The 22,288-nt window shown below is 36.4% G+C and overlaps 1 protein-coding gene and 2 long non-coding RNA genes across 9 annotated transcripts; 2 read left to right on the forward strand and 1 right to left on the reverse strand.

Annotated features, from left to right (window-relative positions):
- The first annotated feature begins 3 nt into the window (after positions 1-3).
- On the forward strand, positions 4-852 carry LOC141363868 (serine/threonine-protein kinase pim-2-like). The gene is made up of 3 exons (XM_073867371.1): positions 4-119; positions 297-347; positions 457-852. Exon 3 carries the CDS (start codon positions 496-498, stop codon positions 850-852), a length of 357 nt encoding a protein of 118 aa, XP_073723472.1. The 5' UTR covers positions 4-119; positions 297-347; positions 457-495.
- A 62-nt stretch (positions 853-914) lies between these two features.
- On the forward strand, positions 915-4,095 carry LOC141363831 (uncharacterized). Its single transcript, XR_012369410.1, has 5 exons — positions 915-1,054; positions 2,046-2,175; positions 2,282-2,373; positions 3,044-3,115; positions 3,740-4,095. It is a non-coding gene; the product is annotated as an uncharacterized lncRNA (long non-coding RNA).
- A 5,578-nt stretch (positions 4,096-9,673) lies between these two features.
- On the reverse strand, positions 9,674-21,901 carry LOC129413781 (uncharacterized). Of its 7 annotated transcripts, none has more exons than XR_012369573.1 (9): positions 19,872-21,901; positions 19,400-19,442; positions 18,577-18,669; positions 18,336-18,406; positions 18,190-18,274; positions 16,525-16,610; positions 16,332-16,417; positions 14,140-14,236; positions 9,674-10,585 (listed from the first exon to the last, which is right to left on the reverse strand). It is a non-coding gene; the product is annotated as an uncharacterized lncRNA (long non-coding RNA). The 7 variants fall into 7 exon arrangements; XR_012369571.1 differs by having other exon boundaries at positions 9,675-10,585; positions 18,340-18,406; XR_012369569.1 differs by having other exon boundaries at positions 9,675-10,585; positions 18,190-18,406.
- Between the last annotated feature and the right edge of the window lie 387 nt (positions 21,902-22,288).

The following is a 22,288-nucleotide window of genomic DNA, read 5'->3' on the forward strand; positions in this document are numbered from 1 at the left end:
TTTCTGTGTGTTTTTCAGACACTTTTGATTCTAAATATAAACTCTTGAAGGATAAAGTGCTTGGGAAAGGTTTCGGTGGCAAAGTGTACAAAGGGATCCGTAAATCAGATGGCACTCCGGTAATGCACTCGTATTTATATCAAACACAATGTTTGCTGAAATTTGTATGTCCACTTGATCTAAACCATGTTTAAAAGTTTGTAGATTCTCAAACCTTAAAGTTATGTGTGCAGTGTCAGGTGAGCCGCTTCAGTCAGCTCAAGAGAAATAAACTTTTGTTGTTTTTGTGTTTACAGGTTGCCATCAAGCGAATAAGCAAACGAAAGAATAAAAGCCCTATTCAGATTGTAAGTTGTCATAAAGTGAACTAAACAGAAAATAGACAGTATAGCGATTACGCACCAATACAAGATATTTGTTTTATCTAATTGTAATTTGTTGACCATTTTTCTCCAGCCTGGATACCCCAAACCGCTCATTACAGAAGTGGCGCTGATGCTTAAGTTAAGAGATGCGCCCTCATGCACCAATGTCATACAGTTGTATGACTGGTACGAGACTAAACACCTTTACATTCTGGTGTTGGAGTACCCACTGCACAGCGAATCCTTGTTGAAATTTGTTAGTCGTGAAGAAAAACTAAGTGAAAATACAGCAAGACATCTCATGCGTCAGGCGGTACTGGCAGTGCAACACTGTCTGGATAATGGAGTTTTCCATGCCGACATCCATTGCGGAAACTTCTTGGTGCAGCAATCAACAATGAGCCTGAAGTTAATTGACTTTGGGGCTGGACGTTATCTGACGCATGATGATGGCTATGACTTTAGGGGTGAGCTGAATCTTTTTTAATATATAGCGGAGTATTGAAACCTGCTGTTTCTTTTACAAAATGACTCAACATGATGTTTTTGTACAGGAGCTTCATGTTGCATCGAAAAATTCGAGGCCATGCGAAAAAACGTCTGGGCCTTAGGTAATGTGCTGTCCTTTATGGTGCATGGATCTTTCGTGGATTCCAGGAATCGGAGAACTATGAATCGTTTATCAAAGGGTGAGTGAAAATGACTGATCAACATGCACACACAAAGCCACTGATCAATCACAATAAATATTGTCAGAGGATACGGTCCGTCTGGCAAGATGTATTTTATTGTGTTTAGCTAAACAGTCATTTAGTGGCTCGCCAATGTATTACATCACTGTGCCATCATCTTAACCTGAGGTACTAGCTGTGTCCCAGTTCAAGGGCTGCGACCTTATAAGCGTGGGACCTTAAAAATGAGCACTCGGTCTTTCAAGGTGGCAGCCTCAGAAGTTCGTGAAGAGAACTGAAATGAGACGGTCTAACCTTCGGACGACCCATAATTGGCGTCACCTGCTGCGCCTGTCAGCAGGACATAGCGGAAACGTTTCTGACTTATTAAAATAAATATGAAATCAGAAAAATATTAATTTAGTTTAGAAAATATGACACGTTGATGTAGATTAAACTATTCAACAGTATATTAAATTAAATCAATCAACCTTAGAAATATATTCATCATAAAAATAATAATATTAACACAAAACATAACTTGTAATACTAAAACAGTGACAAACTTTTTTTTTGATAAAACACACTTTTATTTAATGAAGTTTTTAATTGTTTATTTTATAATATCCAGCCGCCGTTGCAGGCGCGCAATTAATCTTGGGATATCCTCGGCTGTTAAGGATCCATTCGTTCTATCCTTAACATCGCGGAGAAATGAGGACGCATTTGAGGCTTCATTCTAAGCATCCTTTGAATTGGGACGTCCTTACCAGCCTCAAGTCGCGCTGCTGAGACGCAATCGGTCTTAAAATACGTCCTTAGAAGGTCGCAGCCTTTGTATTGGGACACAGCCACTGTCTGTCTGTGACCAGGGTCCCTTTAGATGATAGACAGACAGACTTTTTTGCAGTATTATTAAATGACAACAAAAGCATCTCTTTATGCCATGATCATTATTGCCATTTGTGCGTCATGATGACTAACCAGCTCTCTCCTAAATCTTGTACAGAAATCAGCGATCTGTTAAGAGGTTGCCTGGCCAAGAATCCAAGTGATCGTCCGACGCTCAAGCAGATCTTAGATCATGACTGGTTTAAAACTAAGTCTGACGAAGTAGAGCTACTCGTATACAAAATGAGGTAACAGACCAAGTAGGAAACTACATTTTGCAGATTACATACTTTTTATTTTCTGTAGTTAGTTGTATTGTAAGATTGGTTTAAATGTACATTTTCATCACTACAGGGCACTATCCGCACAAGGGGAATGATTGGAGATGCTGTTTTCATCATTCTGAGACATATGGAGTTTGCTAATCATGTTTATGGATAAATAAGGTAATAAATGAATGCTTTTTTAACTATCCGTTTGATCACATTCAGTGTTTTCCACAGGATTTTGAGAGACTGTGGTGGTAATGACGTCACCCGCTAATTAGCATATATGTGACGTCATCATGTTGTGTTTGCGCTTGATCTTGTGTTGGCACCTGAAATATGTTTCACTTCTACTCTTTGATCTGTATCTGTATTTGATCTGTATTATATATCAAATTATATTTTAATCCGAATTAAGGTGTTTTAAATAGTGAAATAAAAATGTAAATGGGAATCATGAAAATTCTAATTGTGGGGGCCTGTGTTGATTCTGTGGTGGGCCACCACAAATAAATCAATGTATGGGAAACACTGACATTATTTAATGGCATCATAATGAATTAGCTAACAGCTGTGTGTTAGATGTTGTTTAAAGGCGGAGTCCACGATGTTTGAAAAACGGTTTGGAGAAGGAGACGGGCCGACTACCAAAACACACTTATAGCCAATCAAATCAAATCAAATGCCGGTTTGCGTATGTGTGGGGCGGGTCTATCAACAGAAGGTCCAGATTCTATTGGGGTAGGGGCGTGTTTGTTTAGGTGATTTCAAATATCAACATTGGCTTTCAAACATCATGGACTCCGCCTTTAACCAACACTTCTGCATTTGTCCTCTTGTGTCTCCCTAGTTTCTACAACCAGAAAGCGAGAATAGCACCGACATTAAAAGGGCCACAATTTCTCAGGAGTTTCTGCATTATGTAAGTACACAACTGCATTTATCTTTGTATATTTTATTACAAAAATCATACATATTGTGCACTGGCGGCCGGTGACTTCTTTTTTCCGAAGGCGCTTGATGCGAAGTTCAAGTTCATCACAACATGTATGTAGCCCGTCATGTGTGTGGTTCATTATTTCAAAATATGTGTTCTGCATGTCGAGAGATCCTATGTGCATCACATGTATGGTCAAAATAAGTGCCTGCTGCAGACGCGTCTAAAGGGTTTATGATAAAAGAGACACTTGCGTTTGCCAGATACTCGCATAATCTCATGCGGAATCAAAGTTTACTATTAAGGGAGTGTCTTGCGTGTATTTTGTGAACTTGAGCGTCTCTTTTATCATAAACGGTTTTGACGCGTGTGCAGCAGGCACTTATTTTGACAAAACACGTGATGCACATGGTTCACATGATGCAACAAACAAATATTTTAAAAACGCAACCAACACACATGACACTCCGAACACTTATTTTCAATTAGCGCCCCTCGGATGAGCAGTCACGAGCCGCCACTGATATTGTGCCTTTAAGGTTCTAGATATACTATAAATATGATGACTAAAAATTAAATGTTGACTTTTCCTTTCTTTCTCATCTTCAGGTTTTATTTCAGCCTCAGACTTCATGATCACAGACCGCTGGCTGAACGTCTGATGCAGATCCTGTCTCATCCTTGAACACATTAAAAACATTTTTTTAATTCTTAGGGCTCTATCTTACACCCGGCGCAATGCGCGACGCAAGTGTCTTTCGCTAGTTTCCACCCTAATTTTCACGTTTAGCGCCGCGTTGTTTAAATAGCAAATGCATTTGCGCCCCCTTTTGCGCCCATGGGCGTTCTGGTCTAAAAACGAGGTGTGTTCCGGCGCATTGTTGGCTGAAACGTGAGGAGAGCCGTTTGTAATTTCTTTATCTCCTGTTTGTTACAAATAAAGTATTTTTAGAGTACAAACCTTATCTTACATACTTTAAATTATGTTTTGATGATATTGGATAGCCATACATTTAAAGCAATTACAAGCCTGCTTTTTACTTCCATGACTAAAAGAAAACGGGTTTTAAAGGTTTTAATAAAAAAAATTTCAATACAAGTGAAAAACAACACAATTATTTAACATTAATCTTAAACTGGGGATCTTCTACCTCCGCTTAGTTTTTCAGTTTACAAAGTCCGTCATCTAAATAGGGATTAGATATAGCGCCAGCGCAACTTGCTTTTAAAGGGGATGAGAGCTGTGACTCTCATTGGTTTACTGCACGTTATGCCCAAAATACTCCCATTACAATAGGACCTACCCTTTTCGACCATGCGCTCGGCGCACAAACCATTTTTCCCGTCGTTAAATTAGCAAAAGTGGATTCGGACACGCCCATTTAGACGTTGCGCTGTGCGCTTTAGACAATGCGCTTAGATCGTTAAAATAGGGCCCTTAATGTTTTTATATTTTAAAGTTGTAGTTTCTAATATATAGTTTATCCTCTATAGAATCAGCTATGTCTGGCTCTCTCTCTCTAGGGTTGTTTTTCTCCTAGGAGTTTAGGGAGTCAGGTTTATTAATGTAAAGCTGCTTTGAAATAATTAAACAATTGTGAAAAGTGCTACAGTATATAAATAAAATTGAACTGATATGGAAGACTTTTCTTATCTTTTTTATTTGATCAAACTGATTAAATAAACTGATTGGGTTACTTATGTACATGTTTTTCATATCCAATATCAAACCCTTGACCTTGGTATAAAATACTGGGAGTTAACGTAGTAAATCCAATCAGACACAATGTTAAACCTGATGCTGTTTTAACTCAAATAAATAAGTACACTTGACCTAAACCTTAAAATATACCCTTCATTACTCATTTGCATGATTTCTCTCATTCATCAAGACATTTTGATTAACTTATTTTATTTAAATCTGTGAATTGAACATTTCACCAATCATGCATACATTAAACTGCTACTCTGCAGCTATTTCTGTTATCACTGTTGGCTTTTATTTTTGTTGTAAAGTTAAGAGCTGATTAAAAGTACATTACTTTACGAAATACATGTAATAAATATTTATGATAATATAATTGCAATTGCCCTTAAATGAATCTAGAATAAACTTCAGCTAAATGGAACTTTTTATTAAACAAACAAACTTAAAATGAGAACGAAAGATAACAACTCAAAGGCAAAAATCTAACACGGGTTTCACATTCTTTCTTAACTGTTTTCTAAGCAAGGTTTTCATTTAAGGTTTACAAATTTACATTTGCCATTCTGGCACAAATCTCTTGTATGGGTAGGACTTAACCATACTTTAATCCCATTGGCTAGTGAGATTTAAATTTACAGTTCTCTGATCAGGAATAGTGGTGGGACAATAAATCGATATGCGGATTTATCACTGTCTGTCTTTGTGCGTTACAACAATCCATATGCTGGCATCAAATATCGATATAATTAATTAATAAACAAGTGTATATGTGAGGGACCGAGCAGTCAATAAAGATAGGGCAAGCCAAAAAATAGTTTCCCAAAGTATAGTTTTAATAAAGTTCAAAAATGAAGAAAAAATAAATAAACAAATTACATAAAGTAAGCAAATTAAATAACTAGGCCTATTAAAGAGGTGAACAGAACAAAACTAACACAACTAGACCATGTGCAAACGAACTGAACTGACCTCACAAAATGACACAAAAGGGCACAATTTATACAAGTGGACTAGTCCATGTTTAACACAGAGGGGGGAACACAACACAAACTACAACACCACAATGGCCAGTTAAATTAGCAAAATTAATTATTAACAAAAGACTAAATAGATAATCTTTAATAAATCAAAAAGGTAACCAATCAATTAAAGAAATCAAAATAAGTTTAAATATGGCAAAATACACATTTTATATCTCCCCGCAAATCATCAGGAGCTGGTATTGGCAGGCGGAACTAAAGTGCGGTTGCGGCAGCCCGTCGGACCTTAATGTGAACGGACCTCTCATCGGAGCATGAGAGAGACCTCCACCACTCCAGCCATCCAAAACACGGTAACTTAAACTCAAAGAAAACTAGTGATGGCGAAGTGAAGCTTTCTTGAAGCAGTGAAGCTTTCAACCCAATTGTATCGGAAAAAGGTTCATTACTCGAAGCTTTTCAAATCAGAGCTCAATGAGGACCTCTGCTGGTGAAAGTGCTGTTTCACAATATGTTCCACAACCAAACAACGTATTAATTTAATTATAAAAGCAAAACTTAATCGATTGACAAATTAAGGATAGATTCATAAATAAATGTAACACTATATTAAATACATGACCAAAGCACGTTCCATTTCATGCGATTGGTACTTCAAACAAAAATAACAAATTAAGGATAGACCTTGTCTCAAAAGTATAAAGTGTGAACCAATTAAAAAATATATCATGGTATTAAGTGGTGCAGAAAAGGCTTTTTACTACTAATATATTCTAGATATATCATAAACTCACTATACAGTAATCGATTCCGTGTAATGCAATACTCCAATACAACCCATGAGGGCGCGCCGCGCATCGCACAATTCTAAACCTTTGAATCAGATAACGAAGCAGTCACGTGGGTGTGTGTGAAACGAAGCTTCGGACGTCATTGGTCACGTGATTTTGCCAGAACGAATCAAGCTTCGATACAAAGCTTCAATGAAAATCGGTTCGTTTTTTTTATACACGCTTCGGAGCTTCGGTGTCACTGGTAACATCACTAAAGAAAACTATATTAACACAAATATATAGTACAGCAAACAAATTTGTGGGCACTCCAAATTGCTGCTGAAACTTATTAAATAAACATAGTTAAACCAAAAATAACTGAAGTCTGTTTTATTATAAACGTGTGTGCGCGCGCGTGTGTGTGTGACCAATGCCTAATGTGTGACCCCATCATGACGGGCCATCACAGTATAAATATATTTCCCAGTGTTATTACTTTATGCGTTTCCAAAAAAAAAAAAGGGCTTTAATCAGGTGGTAACATCTGTTGTTCATCTTTTCTATTTTTGTCTTTTAGAACTAAAACCAAAAAGCCGGAAGAAAATCCGTGCTTTCTTGGCCAGAGCATTGCGGGCTATTAAAAAAGCCTGCTATTGCTGCGGAAATGGAAATGAGGACATTGTGGAGCCATTTGATCCTCAGGCAGGCCCATCCGGCCTGCATTGAAGTGCCCGTATAGATAAAGCTGACTTGTAGAGAGGTTCTGGTTTTAAGCAAACGTGTCAAGAACCACCCTATTGTAGGGATCGACCGATATGGATTTTGCAGTGCCGAAACCGATTTTTTTTCATCAGCCTTAGCCGATGACCGATACAGGGTGCCGATTTTCTTGAGCCGATATTTGGAGCCGATACTGGTTTTGCTCACTCAATTTACATAAAAAAAATGGCATGTTGTTAAAAAGAGATGATATTAGTTTGCACATTTACATTTATTGTAGTCTAGGACTAGTCTAATCCCTGTCCAGGAAACCGCCCCATAGAGATGAAAAAAACCCACTTTTTTCAGCTATGATCAGCTGTTAAGCCGAGCTTTCAATGTTGTTGTGAAAAGGTTGGTTGTTTTTAGTCACATGTCACACTTTATTCAAAAACAAGACATTTGTGACAAACAGTAAGAAAGTAAACTTTACCATTTCACAGTAGAATCCATAAAGCCACACAGGTCTAAGAGTTTATGACAAATGGTATTTACATCACTGCTAAAAAAAACAATAGACACCATCACAGAAATTCTATTGATTCTATGTATTGGTTCTAATGGAATATGGCCCAAAACACACTACAGTGTAGTGGTTTTAATGGTAAAAGCTAATGGTTCCTATTGGTATTTTAAACCATTAGAATTTTCTGTAATGGTTTTATAGTTTTTTTTTCAGCAGGGGTCAGTGTCCAAAATTGCTTAGGCCTACTCATTTTCTTTCTCTATATAGGGCACATTGAACGGTTTTAGACACAGCCAATTATTTCCTGGAAGATACAGTAGTATTTGTCTTTCTCTGGACTGAATAAAATAAATGCTTGTAATGATTCCATTCATTTTCTGTCTGAACTGTTCTTAAAAAAAACCCAATGCCACGTTTTTTGCTGAAGTCATATTTATACTGTATGATTAGATTCACTGTGCTGTTTGAAAACGCGACAGGCATCGCGCCTCATACCCAGTTTACCCACTGATAGCGCACGTGCACAGACCTACGCTGCAAGATCTGATGCTCACATGACATCAAAGTACCGCGAGATTTATTCGGGAAATAATACTGAGGAGTTGGATTTCAAATCGCTCTCGCGCTACTCTGATGTCACCCACCTGTAATGGATGCGCAGTTGGCTTGCCCACGGAGTGTGTTGAAAGAGCAATTCGTTGATTTTGGTAAAACTCTTTATTTTTATATCATTTTAATTTTATGATTCCTTGACTCGCCTGTCAAAGACAATAGGAGCTGATTTTGGGTAATATAACCAAAAGTCGGTCAAAAAAACTCTCCTGTGTCTGGTTGCATAGCCGTGAAGTTAAAACTGCGTCTTCTTAAAGGTGCAGTGTCTAAAGTTTAGCGGCATCTAGTGGTGAGGTTGAGAATTGCAACCAACAGCTTACTCCACTGCTCACCCCTCGCTTTGAAACACATAGAGAAGCTACGATAGCCGACACCGGACAAACGTAATCATCGGAGACAACTTAGTTAAAAAATGTGTCGGTTAAGGGTTCCGTGTAGAAAAATGGCGGCCCAAAATTGCGACTTCCATGTAAGGGGACCCTCGGTGTATGTAGATAAAAACGTCTCATTCTAAGGTAATAAACACATAATGGTTCATTATGAAAGGTCTTTATAAAACCCTGATAATGAAGTTTTGAATATTATTTTGCATTTCCGTCAAGAGATCCTTCTAAAAATTACACACTGCACCTTTAAGTACAAACTAGCAATTTGTTATGGCTAATTAGTCTTACTATGGATTCGGATTAGACCAATCTACCTTTTTATGCAATGTAGGCTACTTGAAACCGTTAACCGTCTTAAAGAAAAAAATACATGATTAAATTTTAAGATAGCTTTCAGGTAAAGCATTTGTTTACCTGAAACTAAAGAAAGTACTAGAGGCTTCCTGAAATCAATAGAAGGACTAGAGATGAATGTTATTATTATTATTTATTATTATTTTTCATCAAGGCATCAAAATGTGCAAAAACACAACACAAAACGTAAGCTGAAAATGTCTCGCTCTCTTTCTCTCTCTCTCTCTCTCTCTCTCTCTCTCTCTCTCTCTCTCTCTCTCTCTCTCTCTCCCTCTCATGTTACATTATAAAATGGATAATTTTAAATATACAAAACAATTTATTTTATTATATATTGTATTATAAAATCGTGAATGATACAATTACATTTGAATATGGTGCTGCAAGGAGGCTGTGTTGTTTTTGCTGATGAATTGCTTCCCAGCTAACAATTTTTGGTTCCGGGAACGTTCCCAGAACGTTATTTTTTAAACGTTCCCTGTTGGTTCCCCAGGAAAGTTTTCTTTACGGAAATAGAACGTTATTTTTAGGTTCTCAGAACGTTCCCCTAACCTTGTCGGAACGTTTCGGGAACATTCGGGAAACATCAATCTAACCTGCTCAGAACGTTTGCAGAACCTTGCCAGAACGTTCCCGGAACGTTCTCAAAACCTCTAGTTATTCCCTATATTTAGGCACCATTAATAATAAAAATTCGCAATTAAATCATTAAAAAAAAACGATTTCACTATATAAACTAAGTTTATTTATATATAATCTATTTAAATGAACAAATAATCACACAATCCATGTTGATCCATTCTTTATTCGTAGACAAATCAAAATCAAAATCATTAATCACAGGAACATTTATAGAATTTATAGACTTAGATAATAATATAATAGGGTAGATAATTTGCTTATATAACACATAAAATTGGCAATAGACATGTAGAACATTGTATCATAAAAAACATTTGAATATATTAAAAACGAAAACATTTAAAGAGTAACTAAACCCTAAACCAACTTTTTTTAGTTAATGATCTGTAAGAATGATGGTTTATTAGTGCTGTTCATTGATTTTAGTAAGTTTTTTGACATTTGGATATAAAGTGTTTCAATACTACAATATGGTGTAAAAACATCTAAGTGCTGCCCTCTTCAGGTTGAACGGTGGCTACTGCAGTTGAATTTTCTATTGGATGTTGGGTCCAAAAAAGAACTCGTGACGTAAGCAGGTTCAAGCTTACCACACCCTTATTACGATCTCACCACACACTTGGTACGAGCTTAGTTCATCCCCTCTTTCTCCGTTGGGATCTGCCTACTTTTCTTGCATTTTTCAAATATTGCAGTGGGTGGAGTCAGGCTCTGACCAGGGGGTTAGTTACGCTTTAAAGGATGAACTTCAGAACTCCACAGCAATCTCTCCCATCTGCAAAAGTAACAAACAATAAAGGCACCGTAAGTGTAACATTAGATTAAACATTTAAATGAACAATTCAATGACAAAAGTATTATCGTTAAGTTGCACGACCCCGTCAAATGGTCTGATAAAAATGCATATTCAGATTTGAGACGTGTTTTGTGTAGGCCTACTTCTTCGTAAAAAGTTTTAAATATATTTAGTGCGCTGCAGTTTGGTTATCAGAAGAATATTTCATTTTAAATAATTATATTGGTATACTGAAAAACAAGAGACATACAAACAAGAAAAAGTTCAGCGCCAGGATATTAGTAGTAATTTTGATAATGATTCTTTACGACATTTTATTTTAAACTATATAGGCTATAGTTATATATATATATATATATATATATATATATATATATACAGATTCGAAAAAGCAGTTATTAAACAAATATGATAAAGTGTATAAAAGTAAAAAAGTTTCACACCATCATTTTTAAAATTAAATTTTTTTTCCAGAATAAATATATCCAAAAAATTTTTGTTACTTCGACTGCTACAAGTTGGTAAAAGTTTAATACTGCAATAGTACAGTTTTTATACAGATTGAAACGAGTTTTTATTTTAAGATGTCGCTGTGGGATTGAGTATGGTGGTTCCAATTTACATTTATATTTTACTGGTAAACGGCTGTTGCAAGCGCTTCAGACGATGTCGCATTTATAAATCACGATTTTAGCAGCAGTTAAAGGAACAACTGGTTAAATTGAACACAAGGTGTTTCTGGGTCGTGTTGTCACTACTTTATAGTTTACTCGTTTCATGTCTGACAACCGAACAGATAATATGTAAAAAATAGCATGCAGTTGTTTTACAGTTTTTCTCGATTGCGGAAACACTATAAACAGGCTTTTGAACTAAAATTTCAAAACCATAACGCCATTTTTCAAGAAGCACAATCATTCAAAATCAATTTGCTGAACAATAAACACTACTCCCCTGCTTTAACACATGAGTTAGATTTGGTGAAGTTTTACTTCAAAACTCTACACACAAATCCCTACATCTCTCGGGGCTTACACCATGTGGTCATATGGAAAGAACTAGCATTCAATACTGTTCACTCAAGTCAGCACAGCTAAGGTTCAATTAGCAAACAGTTACCAAGGTGGAAACACTAAGAGTCAAAACTGAACAGCATCAAATCCTTCAATAGATAGATAAAGGACCTGAATCAGTTCACTGAGCTTTGGAAGAATGGATTCACAGAAAAATGAAGTAATAGTTTGAGGAGGAGGAGGGAAAGAAGGAGGAGGAAGAGGACTTGTTGAAGGAGGAGGAAGAGGAGGAGGACATGGTGAAAGGTGACAAGCAGTCTCAGATGAAATTTAAGCCACTCTAGCTGACCATGTCCTTGTCCATGGTATGATTATGAGGGAGGCTGAGCCACGATTAAAGCCTAATTTGAGTCGCTTCATGTTTCCATCCACATGTTTTTATCCGAATTAAGTGATATTGAATGAAAAATGCGTTATGGAAACAGTAAAATTCGATTGAATTTCATGAATATCGACTCAAAAGAAATACGTTCGATCTCATCGGATTTTATCTTGATCGATATATGGCTTATCCGATAAACGCTGATGGAAACGTTATTTGCCGAATAAATAATGATTTGCGATTAAAGTTTAGGTCCTTTTATGGTTGCAAAGAAGAAAAAGTTTTAGGTCATTTCCGCTCTGGTGGCACACATGGCGTGTGTCAACAAAGTCAGATGTAAGTGGACAAACGACGAGACGAGATTAATTTTAAATTTTATTTACCAGAGAAAATAACGGCTATTTTAGAGCTGAAGATCTTTGCCCAAACCCGACGGGTTCGGTCGGATTTGGGCTTCATTTCTAACATTTTACACGGGCTCGTGCTCCGCCTTTGCACGGTAGGCTAAATGAGCGGTCAAGTTCAATGCTGCTGCTGAATGCCTAAGCGCAGGACCACGCTGAAGCCATTTACAGTGGATTTAATAATTTCCTCAACAAAAATGTAGCCTTATCTTGGTGAGTAAAGGTTTTTTAATGTATAACTAAATATTACTTAGTCTTAAATACATAATTTAGACAGAGGATATAGACTAATGTTGGCATTAATGTAAAGAAAGTGCCGAAGCAAATACCACAGAACCTTTATCTTAATTTCGTTATTCCCAAATAACCATCTTATTCAGAATGTATTATCTTAATTCAATTCGTTAAGACAATTGTTTTTATTGGCATGTTGGCCTATAATGTATTGCATATGCCTATTTAGAACGAGATGTTACGATGTTAAGATGACTTTTTTTTCTTTGTTTCAACTTCCAAGTGACGTGTAGCCCAGTTAGTCATTAATAAATAATGTTAAAACCTGTGTAAATTACTCATTCTTGATAAAGGCTGTTTGCGTGCGCAAATTTAAATAATGTATGGCTGTAAACGGGTTCGGGCTTTTAAAAAGCTGTCAATCTAAATATACTTTCGGGTTCGATTACAGCTCTATTTTAGATAGCAAAAATCTAAGAAATGCCATAATTTATCAGGAACTGGCGAAGGAAATGTCCAACAATGGTTATGACAAGACGTGGGACATACTCCGGAGTAAATGAGGCGCTCAAACAGCGATACGTGTTTCAAAAAAGAGAGTTATCTCGCAACGGTGCCAGAGGGAAAATAAAAGCAAATTCGACCTTGATGAGATGGATCCTCGGCCAAAGAACCCTCGTAGCTTTATTGGCTTATTAACAACTCTAAAGATATTTTTTCGTTCTCATTTACGTTAAGAATTGATCCGGACTATCATTTCACGTTAATGCCTCCGTTGTCGTTGGGCATTTACATGCATCTGCATCATCATAGCAATTTGATGTTAATGTAATTTTCTTATTATTATAGCTTGATATGTCGCTATCAGCTCAGCTGGCACATAAGCACTTATAACTTGTGAAATGCCGCAAATTTGTCTAGCAAAGCTTTGTTCGCAAATGTTTGCTTGAATATTGTGCGATTCAGTGCGAAAATGAATGGAAACACCTTCAAATGTCTCAAATCAATTCGATATACCGATTTGATCGCAAACCAGCATGTGACGTCATTACGCACAGGTTTTTATTCGCTTTAAAGCCGTTGGATGGAAACAAACTTTCACCAGCTTTATTCGCATAAGTTTTTTAACCGAACTTCAGATAATTCGATTGACAAGTGGATGGAAACTTAGCTACTGTTGCTTCCGTGGTTTTGAGTGTAGAGCTTCATTTTGACCTGAAAATATAATACTTGGAGTATTGTGTGAGATGTTATGCAATTGTGTTTACTGTTTTAGAGAATATGAGGCATAATTTCAGTAAATGTGTTTAAGCAACTGAGAAAAACTGTAAAATGGAATATAATGTGATAGATAAAAGAGAAGAAATTAAACATATTTCAGGTGCCAACACTCGATCAAATGCAAACACGTCACATATATGCTAATTAGCGTGTGACGTAATCGCCACATGCTCTAAAAAAGTCTCTCTAAATCCTGTGGGAAACACTGAATATGATTACCATTTTAAATTTCTGTGTGGGGCAAATTTCAGGGTTAATGCAATTAAGTCTTCCACGTCAAGGGCCTTTAATGCCTTGTAGTTTTTCTGTGTTGATTCTGTTAATAAAATAAAATAATCACAGTCAATAATTTCTATAATGTGTAGATTGTAAATACAATTCGATGAAAGAATTAAATAAATTTTTCAGCTGATTATAAAAAAAACACAATCTCATGGCAATTAGTACTATGTATGTTATGAGGTGGCTCATTGTACTAATTTAATTCATTCTTATTTTAATAATAGGTATTTGTATGATTTACTGTACAAATTCATAAGAATTGGGCTTGTAAAATATGTGCCATTTAGACCAGGGGTGGCGAACATCGGTCCTGGAGAGGGCAGTCCTGCAGATTTTGGCTCCAACCCTGATAGAACCTCACCTGCCCGTAGCTTTCTAATAACTCTTTAGACCTTGATTTTAGCCTGTTCAGGTGTGTTTGGTTAGGGCTGGAGCTAGACTCTGCGGGACTGCAGACCTCCGGGGCCGACATTTGCCACCCCTGAATTAAACATACAAGTTCATCATGTCATGTCATAGGCTGCGTTTACACTTGGCATTAACATGCGACCTGTATCTGGATGTTGTCCACATACACATTGAAAAGACAAGTGTAAACGCGTCTGTGATCGGAATGTTATCCGATCTGTGTGTCCTGATGCAGAGGTAGTCGAGGACGCATTGTGATCGGATCTCAGTGTAATGTAAACGCAATCCAGCCATCGTATCTGCATTTGCAGGCCAACGTCACACAAAACCCCGCCCACTATCATCTCCTTTCACTGACAGCTGTCAAAAATAAAGGACGTTATGTCATGTAGCGCAGGTGAGAGACGCATATATTTGTGGAGCAATGGAAGCTACGCTTAAAAGTATCTTAATAAATCGATATTCAAAAGCATTTTAACACTGCTGACTGTATTTAAGTTATTCAGGCATATATGTTCCTATTCGTAGAGAGATTTAATATTTAATGGCAGAATTCAGGATCGTTATAATGTTTGAGTTTCCATGGTGACATATCAACGTGAATGTTGCGCTTCTTTCTGGTCAATCGGCTGTTTCTGTCTCATTTAATACATTTTAAGTTACTTTGAAACACGTACAAACCATAATAACATTAACCAAATACATTTATTCAGTGTTGGTTTTATGCAAGGTTACTTATATGTGTTTGTAAATGACATTACTTCTTACGCACTATCAACAGGATTCAGGAAATTTAGGAAATTGTTAGCTCTTTTAATGAAATCATATTAAAATTACCAGGAAACATAACTAACAACAGTTTATGGTTAAAATATAAATATACATAAGTTCAGGCAGAGCCAAAAGCCCGTTATTAAGGCAGAATAAAACAGTGGAGTCGGTCATGTTTCACGCGGATTTTGTTGTTGATTTAAAGCATGCGGGTGAAAGTCTAGTTCAGGACAAGTTAAACAGGACATTCATCCGCGGTGCGGACGCTATAAGGCTTTTAAAGATAAGGCTTTTAAAGCAAAAAAATATAACGCTTAAAATGTGAACATCACGGTTGTTGGGGTTGCTAGTTATTCTCTGCTGTTGGCTTCTCAGTAGCACTGTACAATACGGGATTGCGGTTAGCGCGAAAACCCTAAATCATGTGGCTAAAGACAGCTGTACCCATTTTGATTGACAGCTATCCACCCAGCGCGCGTCTCCCTGCACGGGATCCGATCACACATCCAGATACAGAAGCCACATTTATGTGACAAATGTAAACGCGCCGTGTCCTGATATACGAATGATCGGATCTGCGTGAACGGATCACCGAGATCGCATGTTAATGCAAAATGTAAACGCAGCCATACTCATACTCCTGTATAACCACAATTGTGATGTATGGTTGTAACTGTTGTTATGATTACTACATGCATAATTATGCAAGTTGATAATCTGATCATTTATATGTTTTTCTTATTTTATAAGCACATCAGTACCAGTTACAAATCACATCAGTCCTAACGTAATGCATTTTCTCCTTGGCCACTTTTCTTCTTGAGCATGCCTTCATTTACCCATTTCTAGTAGGCATACTGCATTAGTAAATAATAAATAAACCTATACTGGGTTGTTTCAATGCAGTGCTTTATTTAAAAGGTAACCCATGTGTTCTGTCCAATATTTACCCAGCATTGGGTTAAAAATAACCCAGCAGAATTTAGAGTGTGATATTCTGGTCCAATCTTATTCTGTCTCTTTAAATTGGATATTGCTGAGAATAAACGGACAGAAATTAGTTTCTCTTTAAACAATGAGATGAAGAAGAAAGCTTGCCTATTATTAAAGGGCAGATTATGAGCCTTTGGAAGGCTTTCTTACCCTTCCTCCCTTTCATGCTGTAGGCACTCAGGACTTCAGTGGACTTCACCTGGGTTGGCTCCCCCAAAAAACCGTATGTAGTTAATCTAAAACAACAACAACATGTATTTTCTAATTAGTAGAAAATAATTATGAACACATACTGACTATATACTTTTGGCAGAATTGTTTACCGTAGTAATTCATTATAGTCCTACTGTGAGCAATTTAAAATGAACGATTCTAACATACAGAAATTGTTTGCATTCTTCTAAAATCACAGTATCTTATTAAAATGGTTGTGTTAAAACAAACCCAATCAGTGTTTATATATTACATTAAAAAACAATAAATGCGTTGTCCAAAACTAGACACAACTCTGTGTGTATACAACAACGTTGTATTAAAAGTAACACAAATGTGTTGTTCAAATAAAAACACAGCTGTGTCTAGTTTGGGACAAGGCAGTGAGTTTAAATGTGTCCCAAAATAACACTGATTGGGTTTGTTTCAACACAACCGGTTTTAAAGTCTAGAAGAACATATTAAGCAGTCAGTCAGTAAATCATTATTTTATGCATATAAATCATTATTGTGAAATATAATATAAATGTCCATTAACTATATTGAAAGTTTAGGATTGGCATATGCCTAGCTTATGTACGTATTTACATTATACATATTCAGATCATTTGCATCAATATCTGCAATTTAGCTCAGCTGCCTCCAAGTTCTCTTGATGGTTGCTGATGGGTTCTGACGAACACATGAAGATATTTTGAGGAATGTCTGTAACCAAACTGACCGGAAGCATCATTGACTTCCATAGTAGGATAAAAGAATACTATAGAAGTGAATGGTGCTTCTGATCGCTTTGGTTACAAATGAATCCAGAAGTTGCAACGATTGCTGTGTCATACCCAAAATGACCTGAGGCTACTTCAAAAGGTGCTTTAACTAAGTACTGAGTAAAGGGTCGGAATACTTAGGTCATATCAACTTTAACCCCCCACCCCGGTAAGCGCTATGTGTGAACGAAAAATATAGGATTAACGCATTTAGAACGGACGACGTCAGACCGTGCTGACAGCTTAGGGCAAATCATAATGTTTAATACAAATGATGCGTTTACCCCCGCACTGTTTACGGACGTTTCCACACACATGCTGCTTGAAAGTCGAGCACACCTGAAGTTTACATCCATATTTCTTCACCAAAGCTGTTTAAAACAGCTTACCACCTACTTGCAGAATTGCCGACGTAGCACGCCCTCTGTGAAGCCTAAAGTGCAAACAGTACTGTTGTTTAAAATGCATTTTCGGTTTGACGTCGCCTCATGCAATGTTGTTTAGTCATCATGAGCAACTTCGCGACTGTTTATCACAGACGTGAAAACAACAAAATACGGACCTTGGATATGAACGACGTGGATTGTTTACAAATACAACACTGAGCTCGCCGCACCCCACAGGTACTTCCGCTTTCTCAACGAATTTACTGGTATTTTGATACTGATGTGTGAATGATGTCTTACTGGTAAAAAGACGGAACGTCACTGCGTGTGTGAACAGCACATTTTGTATTTACTGGTAAATTCATGGTAATTTACCAGAACTACTGTGTGAAAGAGGCTATTGACTGGTTGCTTTACGTGTGGGTCAAACAGCCTTTTGTGCAGTCCCTTACCAATAAAAGCTAACATGGACTCCAGACCTTCTGGACTGTCTGTGAGAGACTTCAAACTCGCCCAGACCACCAAGGCATCACCGACCTGATCAAAAAATTTGATTAGGAGATGTTCTGGTCCTATTTTTAATATATCTTTTACAAACTTACCACAGGTGATCTGGCAAAGCAAAGACTTATGAAACAGCATCTTCCCAAATCTCCTCTTCAGGCTCATCTTAGCGATCATTGCATTTGATAAAGTTTGGAAAAAGAAAAACATATTTCATTAGTATAGAATCATAAATGTAATGTTTTGGTTAGAAATACAAAAAACTGTGGCCCAAGTACAACTTTGAAAGAAATAATGTTTACATTATTTGTCATGGTACACTGTCACTTCATTACCTTTTGAGTGGTACAGATTTAGGCATCTGGAAAGACACGTGACTTCACCTCTGTGTATTTTATCACACTTCATCAAATTGCATGGTAATCTGCCTACAATATGAAACAAATAATAAATTAAAAAACAAGTCATGGCCCCTTTTCAAAAGAAAATATAAATTGTGAAATACAAAACACTGCATCTTAGTTATTACGATTAGTAGAATTTGATCTGAATACAAAACAAATACTAAATGCATTGTAATATTGTACGGGGAGATGCTTCAAAAATAAATTGTAAATTATTGATTTCTTCTATTACAAAATGCTAGCTTGGTGGTGCGTTACAATGGTGGGTGGTAGCTCATGGACATAGCCATCATTTAAAAAATTATGATTAAAGCCATAATACATAAAGATAGAAAATAATGCTGTTATGTACACCACCACAAAGACAAATTTTATATGTCAATATGAAGCCTCTCTAAAACTTATGTCAACATCCACTCTGAACTATGAATTCACTTCTGGCTCTGTCTATTGAAAACAAAGGGTTTGAAATATGTAAGCCTAACTTACATACTGTAGAAGGAATAGTGACATTAAGGACCACAATGGAAATAAGTTATTTTAAATTTATTGTGTTATCCTTGACAAATGTGTTATTTCACTTTTTGTCCAATAAATCAAATCAAATCAAAAAGAAATGAATTGCTGTGCTGAACAATAATCATTGTATCATAAATTATTTTCTTATATTTTCCTAATGACAATGATAAACCAGATATGCACTCTTTGGGCGCTTATGTATTGGATGCAAATATAAACACAAAATAATACTTACTCTTCAGCCAATGGAACACATCACAACACAACAAGAAAATGACCTGTAAAGAAAAGTGAATATAAATATAATTTACAATAGTTATTAATCCAGAATTGATGGCTTCTGTTTAAATTCTTAACCGTTTTAACAGGCTAACTTACTGAAAACTGTGTGTCCGTACTGTAAGTTAAATAACCCTACATTTACACGTCAAACCCTACATTTAAATAACTTGCGTTATAATTAACTAAACAATGTCAAATACATTTGAAGAACGAGGATAACACATTTTTATAGAAGGTAAAGACAAATAAAAGATCTTTACTACATTAGCTCAGATGCGTCACGAGCTCAGTCAAACCACTGCATCAACGGTCAACGTTAAAGTTCAGAATATTTGAGTCATATCGAATTAACTGTTAATAAAAACAAAACAAACATAACTGTGAACTTATTTTAATGACTTGACCAGGAATTAATAAAAACTTACCTTAGAATTTACCATAGAAATGAAAACTGTCGTCTGAGGTAAACGGTTAAAATCCACTTTGAACTCACAAGGACCGAGGCGCGCGCACGCAAATACGTGTGTTCGACTTCTTGCTGCGCTGACGTCAATGTACCGCGAGAGTGTAATTTCTTGACTCGCTCGCGCGATACATTGACGTCATCAACGTATGATGTCGGTTCTCGCAGTGCTGCACGAAGTCGAACATGACTAATAACCATAGCTAATAACACATAACAAAAGACAACATGTTAAAGAACAATAAAGATGGTAAAAAAGATGTCCCACGTCCAGACTGAACTGAAATTTAGAACTTGTTTAACAATAAACATTTCTTGTATTAAAATAAACAGACATATTGTGCTTACATAGCTTTTTAGATCTTCACCCGGGGGTGGGTTCAATTATTTCATAAACATGCATGCACATTTTGTTCTAAATGGACAGAGCTTTATGAAAAAATAAAAATAAAACAATTGTTTTATTATAATACAAGTGTAGTAACTGGTTTTTGATTTAACAACAACAAACATCAAAAGAAAAGGATCTGCTAAGATAATAGCTACCAATGATAATTTGGGGACCCATTTGAGATGTGGTGTAAGTTTGCCCTGCCCACACTGTCCCACAGTATACCTCACAGTGGGCCCGCATGGGCATGTTTTGCTTACAAAAGGCTGAGGGAGCTGTCTGTGCACCGTAAAGTAAGCAGATAAAAGGTTGTATGTTATTATATTATTAATGGTATTCTTAAAATGTATATTTGAAACGTTATATTTTAGACATTGTGATGAAAATATAATAAAAATAAAACAACCATAATAATGCTTACAAAAGCCTAATCCATCTCCTAAATTAATATGGAAATCAAATGCCCCACCAGTGTTTAAATCAATCAAATAGTATACAAAAAATATTTTTAGCTTCTTAAACATTATATAATATGAGGAACCTAGAAAAATATTTACCAAAAAGGCACTTGTTTTAAAAGGGAGAAATAAAGATATAAAGATGATTTATTTGCATGTGTCTAATATATTTTTAACTTGATCAATTACTTTTGTTACATTTTATAAAAATAAGTATTTTCATTAAATGAGTTTTTAAATTTTTATCTAAAGGATTCACAAATTAAAATGTCATAAAACAACCGTTTACCATTCATCGTACTGACATTATTTCAACCAAATTTCAACGTTGATTTTTAAGCATTGTATTAACCTTTTGCAATCGTTTACCATTCACCGTTGTTTCAACATTGTATCAATGTTGAAAAAACAACTGAGGTTATTTTAACCAAATTTCAACGTTGAAGGTTGGTCATGCCTGCTTGGTGGTCAGGCTGACTTGTCTTAGCTGGTTTAAGCTGGCCAGGCTGGGAGACCAGCTTGACCAGCCAGGCTGGGAGACCAGCCATAATACCAGACTGGCCAGGCTGGGAGACCAGCTTGACCAGCCTGGTCAGCCTGGGAGACCAGCTTGGCCAGCCTGGGAGACCACCTTGACCAGGCTGGGAAACCAGCTTGACCAGCCTGGCCAGCTATTTCCATCTTAAACCAGCTAAAACCAACCAGCTTAGCCTGGTTTAAGCTGTTTTTTTCAGGAGGTAGGCAACGTTCCGGGAAGGTTCCCCTTAGGTTATAAATAAAAACCTAAAAATAACCTGCAGGGAACGTTCCGGGAAGGTTCTCTTTAGGTTATAAATAAAAAACCTAAAAATAACCTGCAGGGAACGTTCTGGGAAGGTTCTCTTTAGGTTATTAATAAAAAACCTACAAATAACCTGCAGGGAACGTTCCGGGAAGGTTCCCTTTAGGTTATAAATAAAAAACCTCAAAATAACCTGCACTGTAAAAAAATAAAAAGTTGACTTAACTTAAATTTTCAAGGCAACTTGCTGCACAGCTTTTTTGAGTTTACTCAACTCTTGGATGATGTAGTTCACCTAACTCAATTTACTGAGTAATGTCAACTTACACCAAAAAGTTGAACCAACTTAAACTGATTAGGTAATAAGCTAATTTCTATGTTTACCCAACTAGTGACTAAGTTAGGTAAAGAGTAATTTAGTATATCCAAATTTAACTAATCTACATGTTTTGGACACAGAAAGGTCTCATAAACAAACCTTTTTGCTGTGAGGCAACAATGATGCGCTCTAACTCATTGTGCTGCCCTCTACACTGAACACACACTTCTCAATAATGGTAACAATGAACAAACATAATTCTTGAAAATTACTCTAAATACAACATATAACTAACATTAACAACATAACAACATGAATAAATCCAGCAAACATTAAAACAGTCATCTTTTTTAGTAAATATTAACCAAAGAAGTGAACATGTCGCAATGCATGCTGGGAACCATTCCGACCATTGTTTTTTTTTAATTGC

Source organism: Misgurnus anguillicaudatus, chromosome 5 (genome assembly GCF_027580225.2).
Source record: "Misgurnus anguillicaudatus chromosome 5, ASM2758022v2, whole genome shotgun sequence".
Taxonomy (NCBI): Eukaryota; Metazoa; Chordata; class Actinopteri; order Cypriniformes; family Cobitidae; genus Misgurnus; species Misgurnus anguillicaudatus.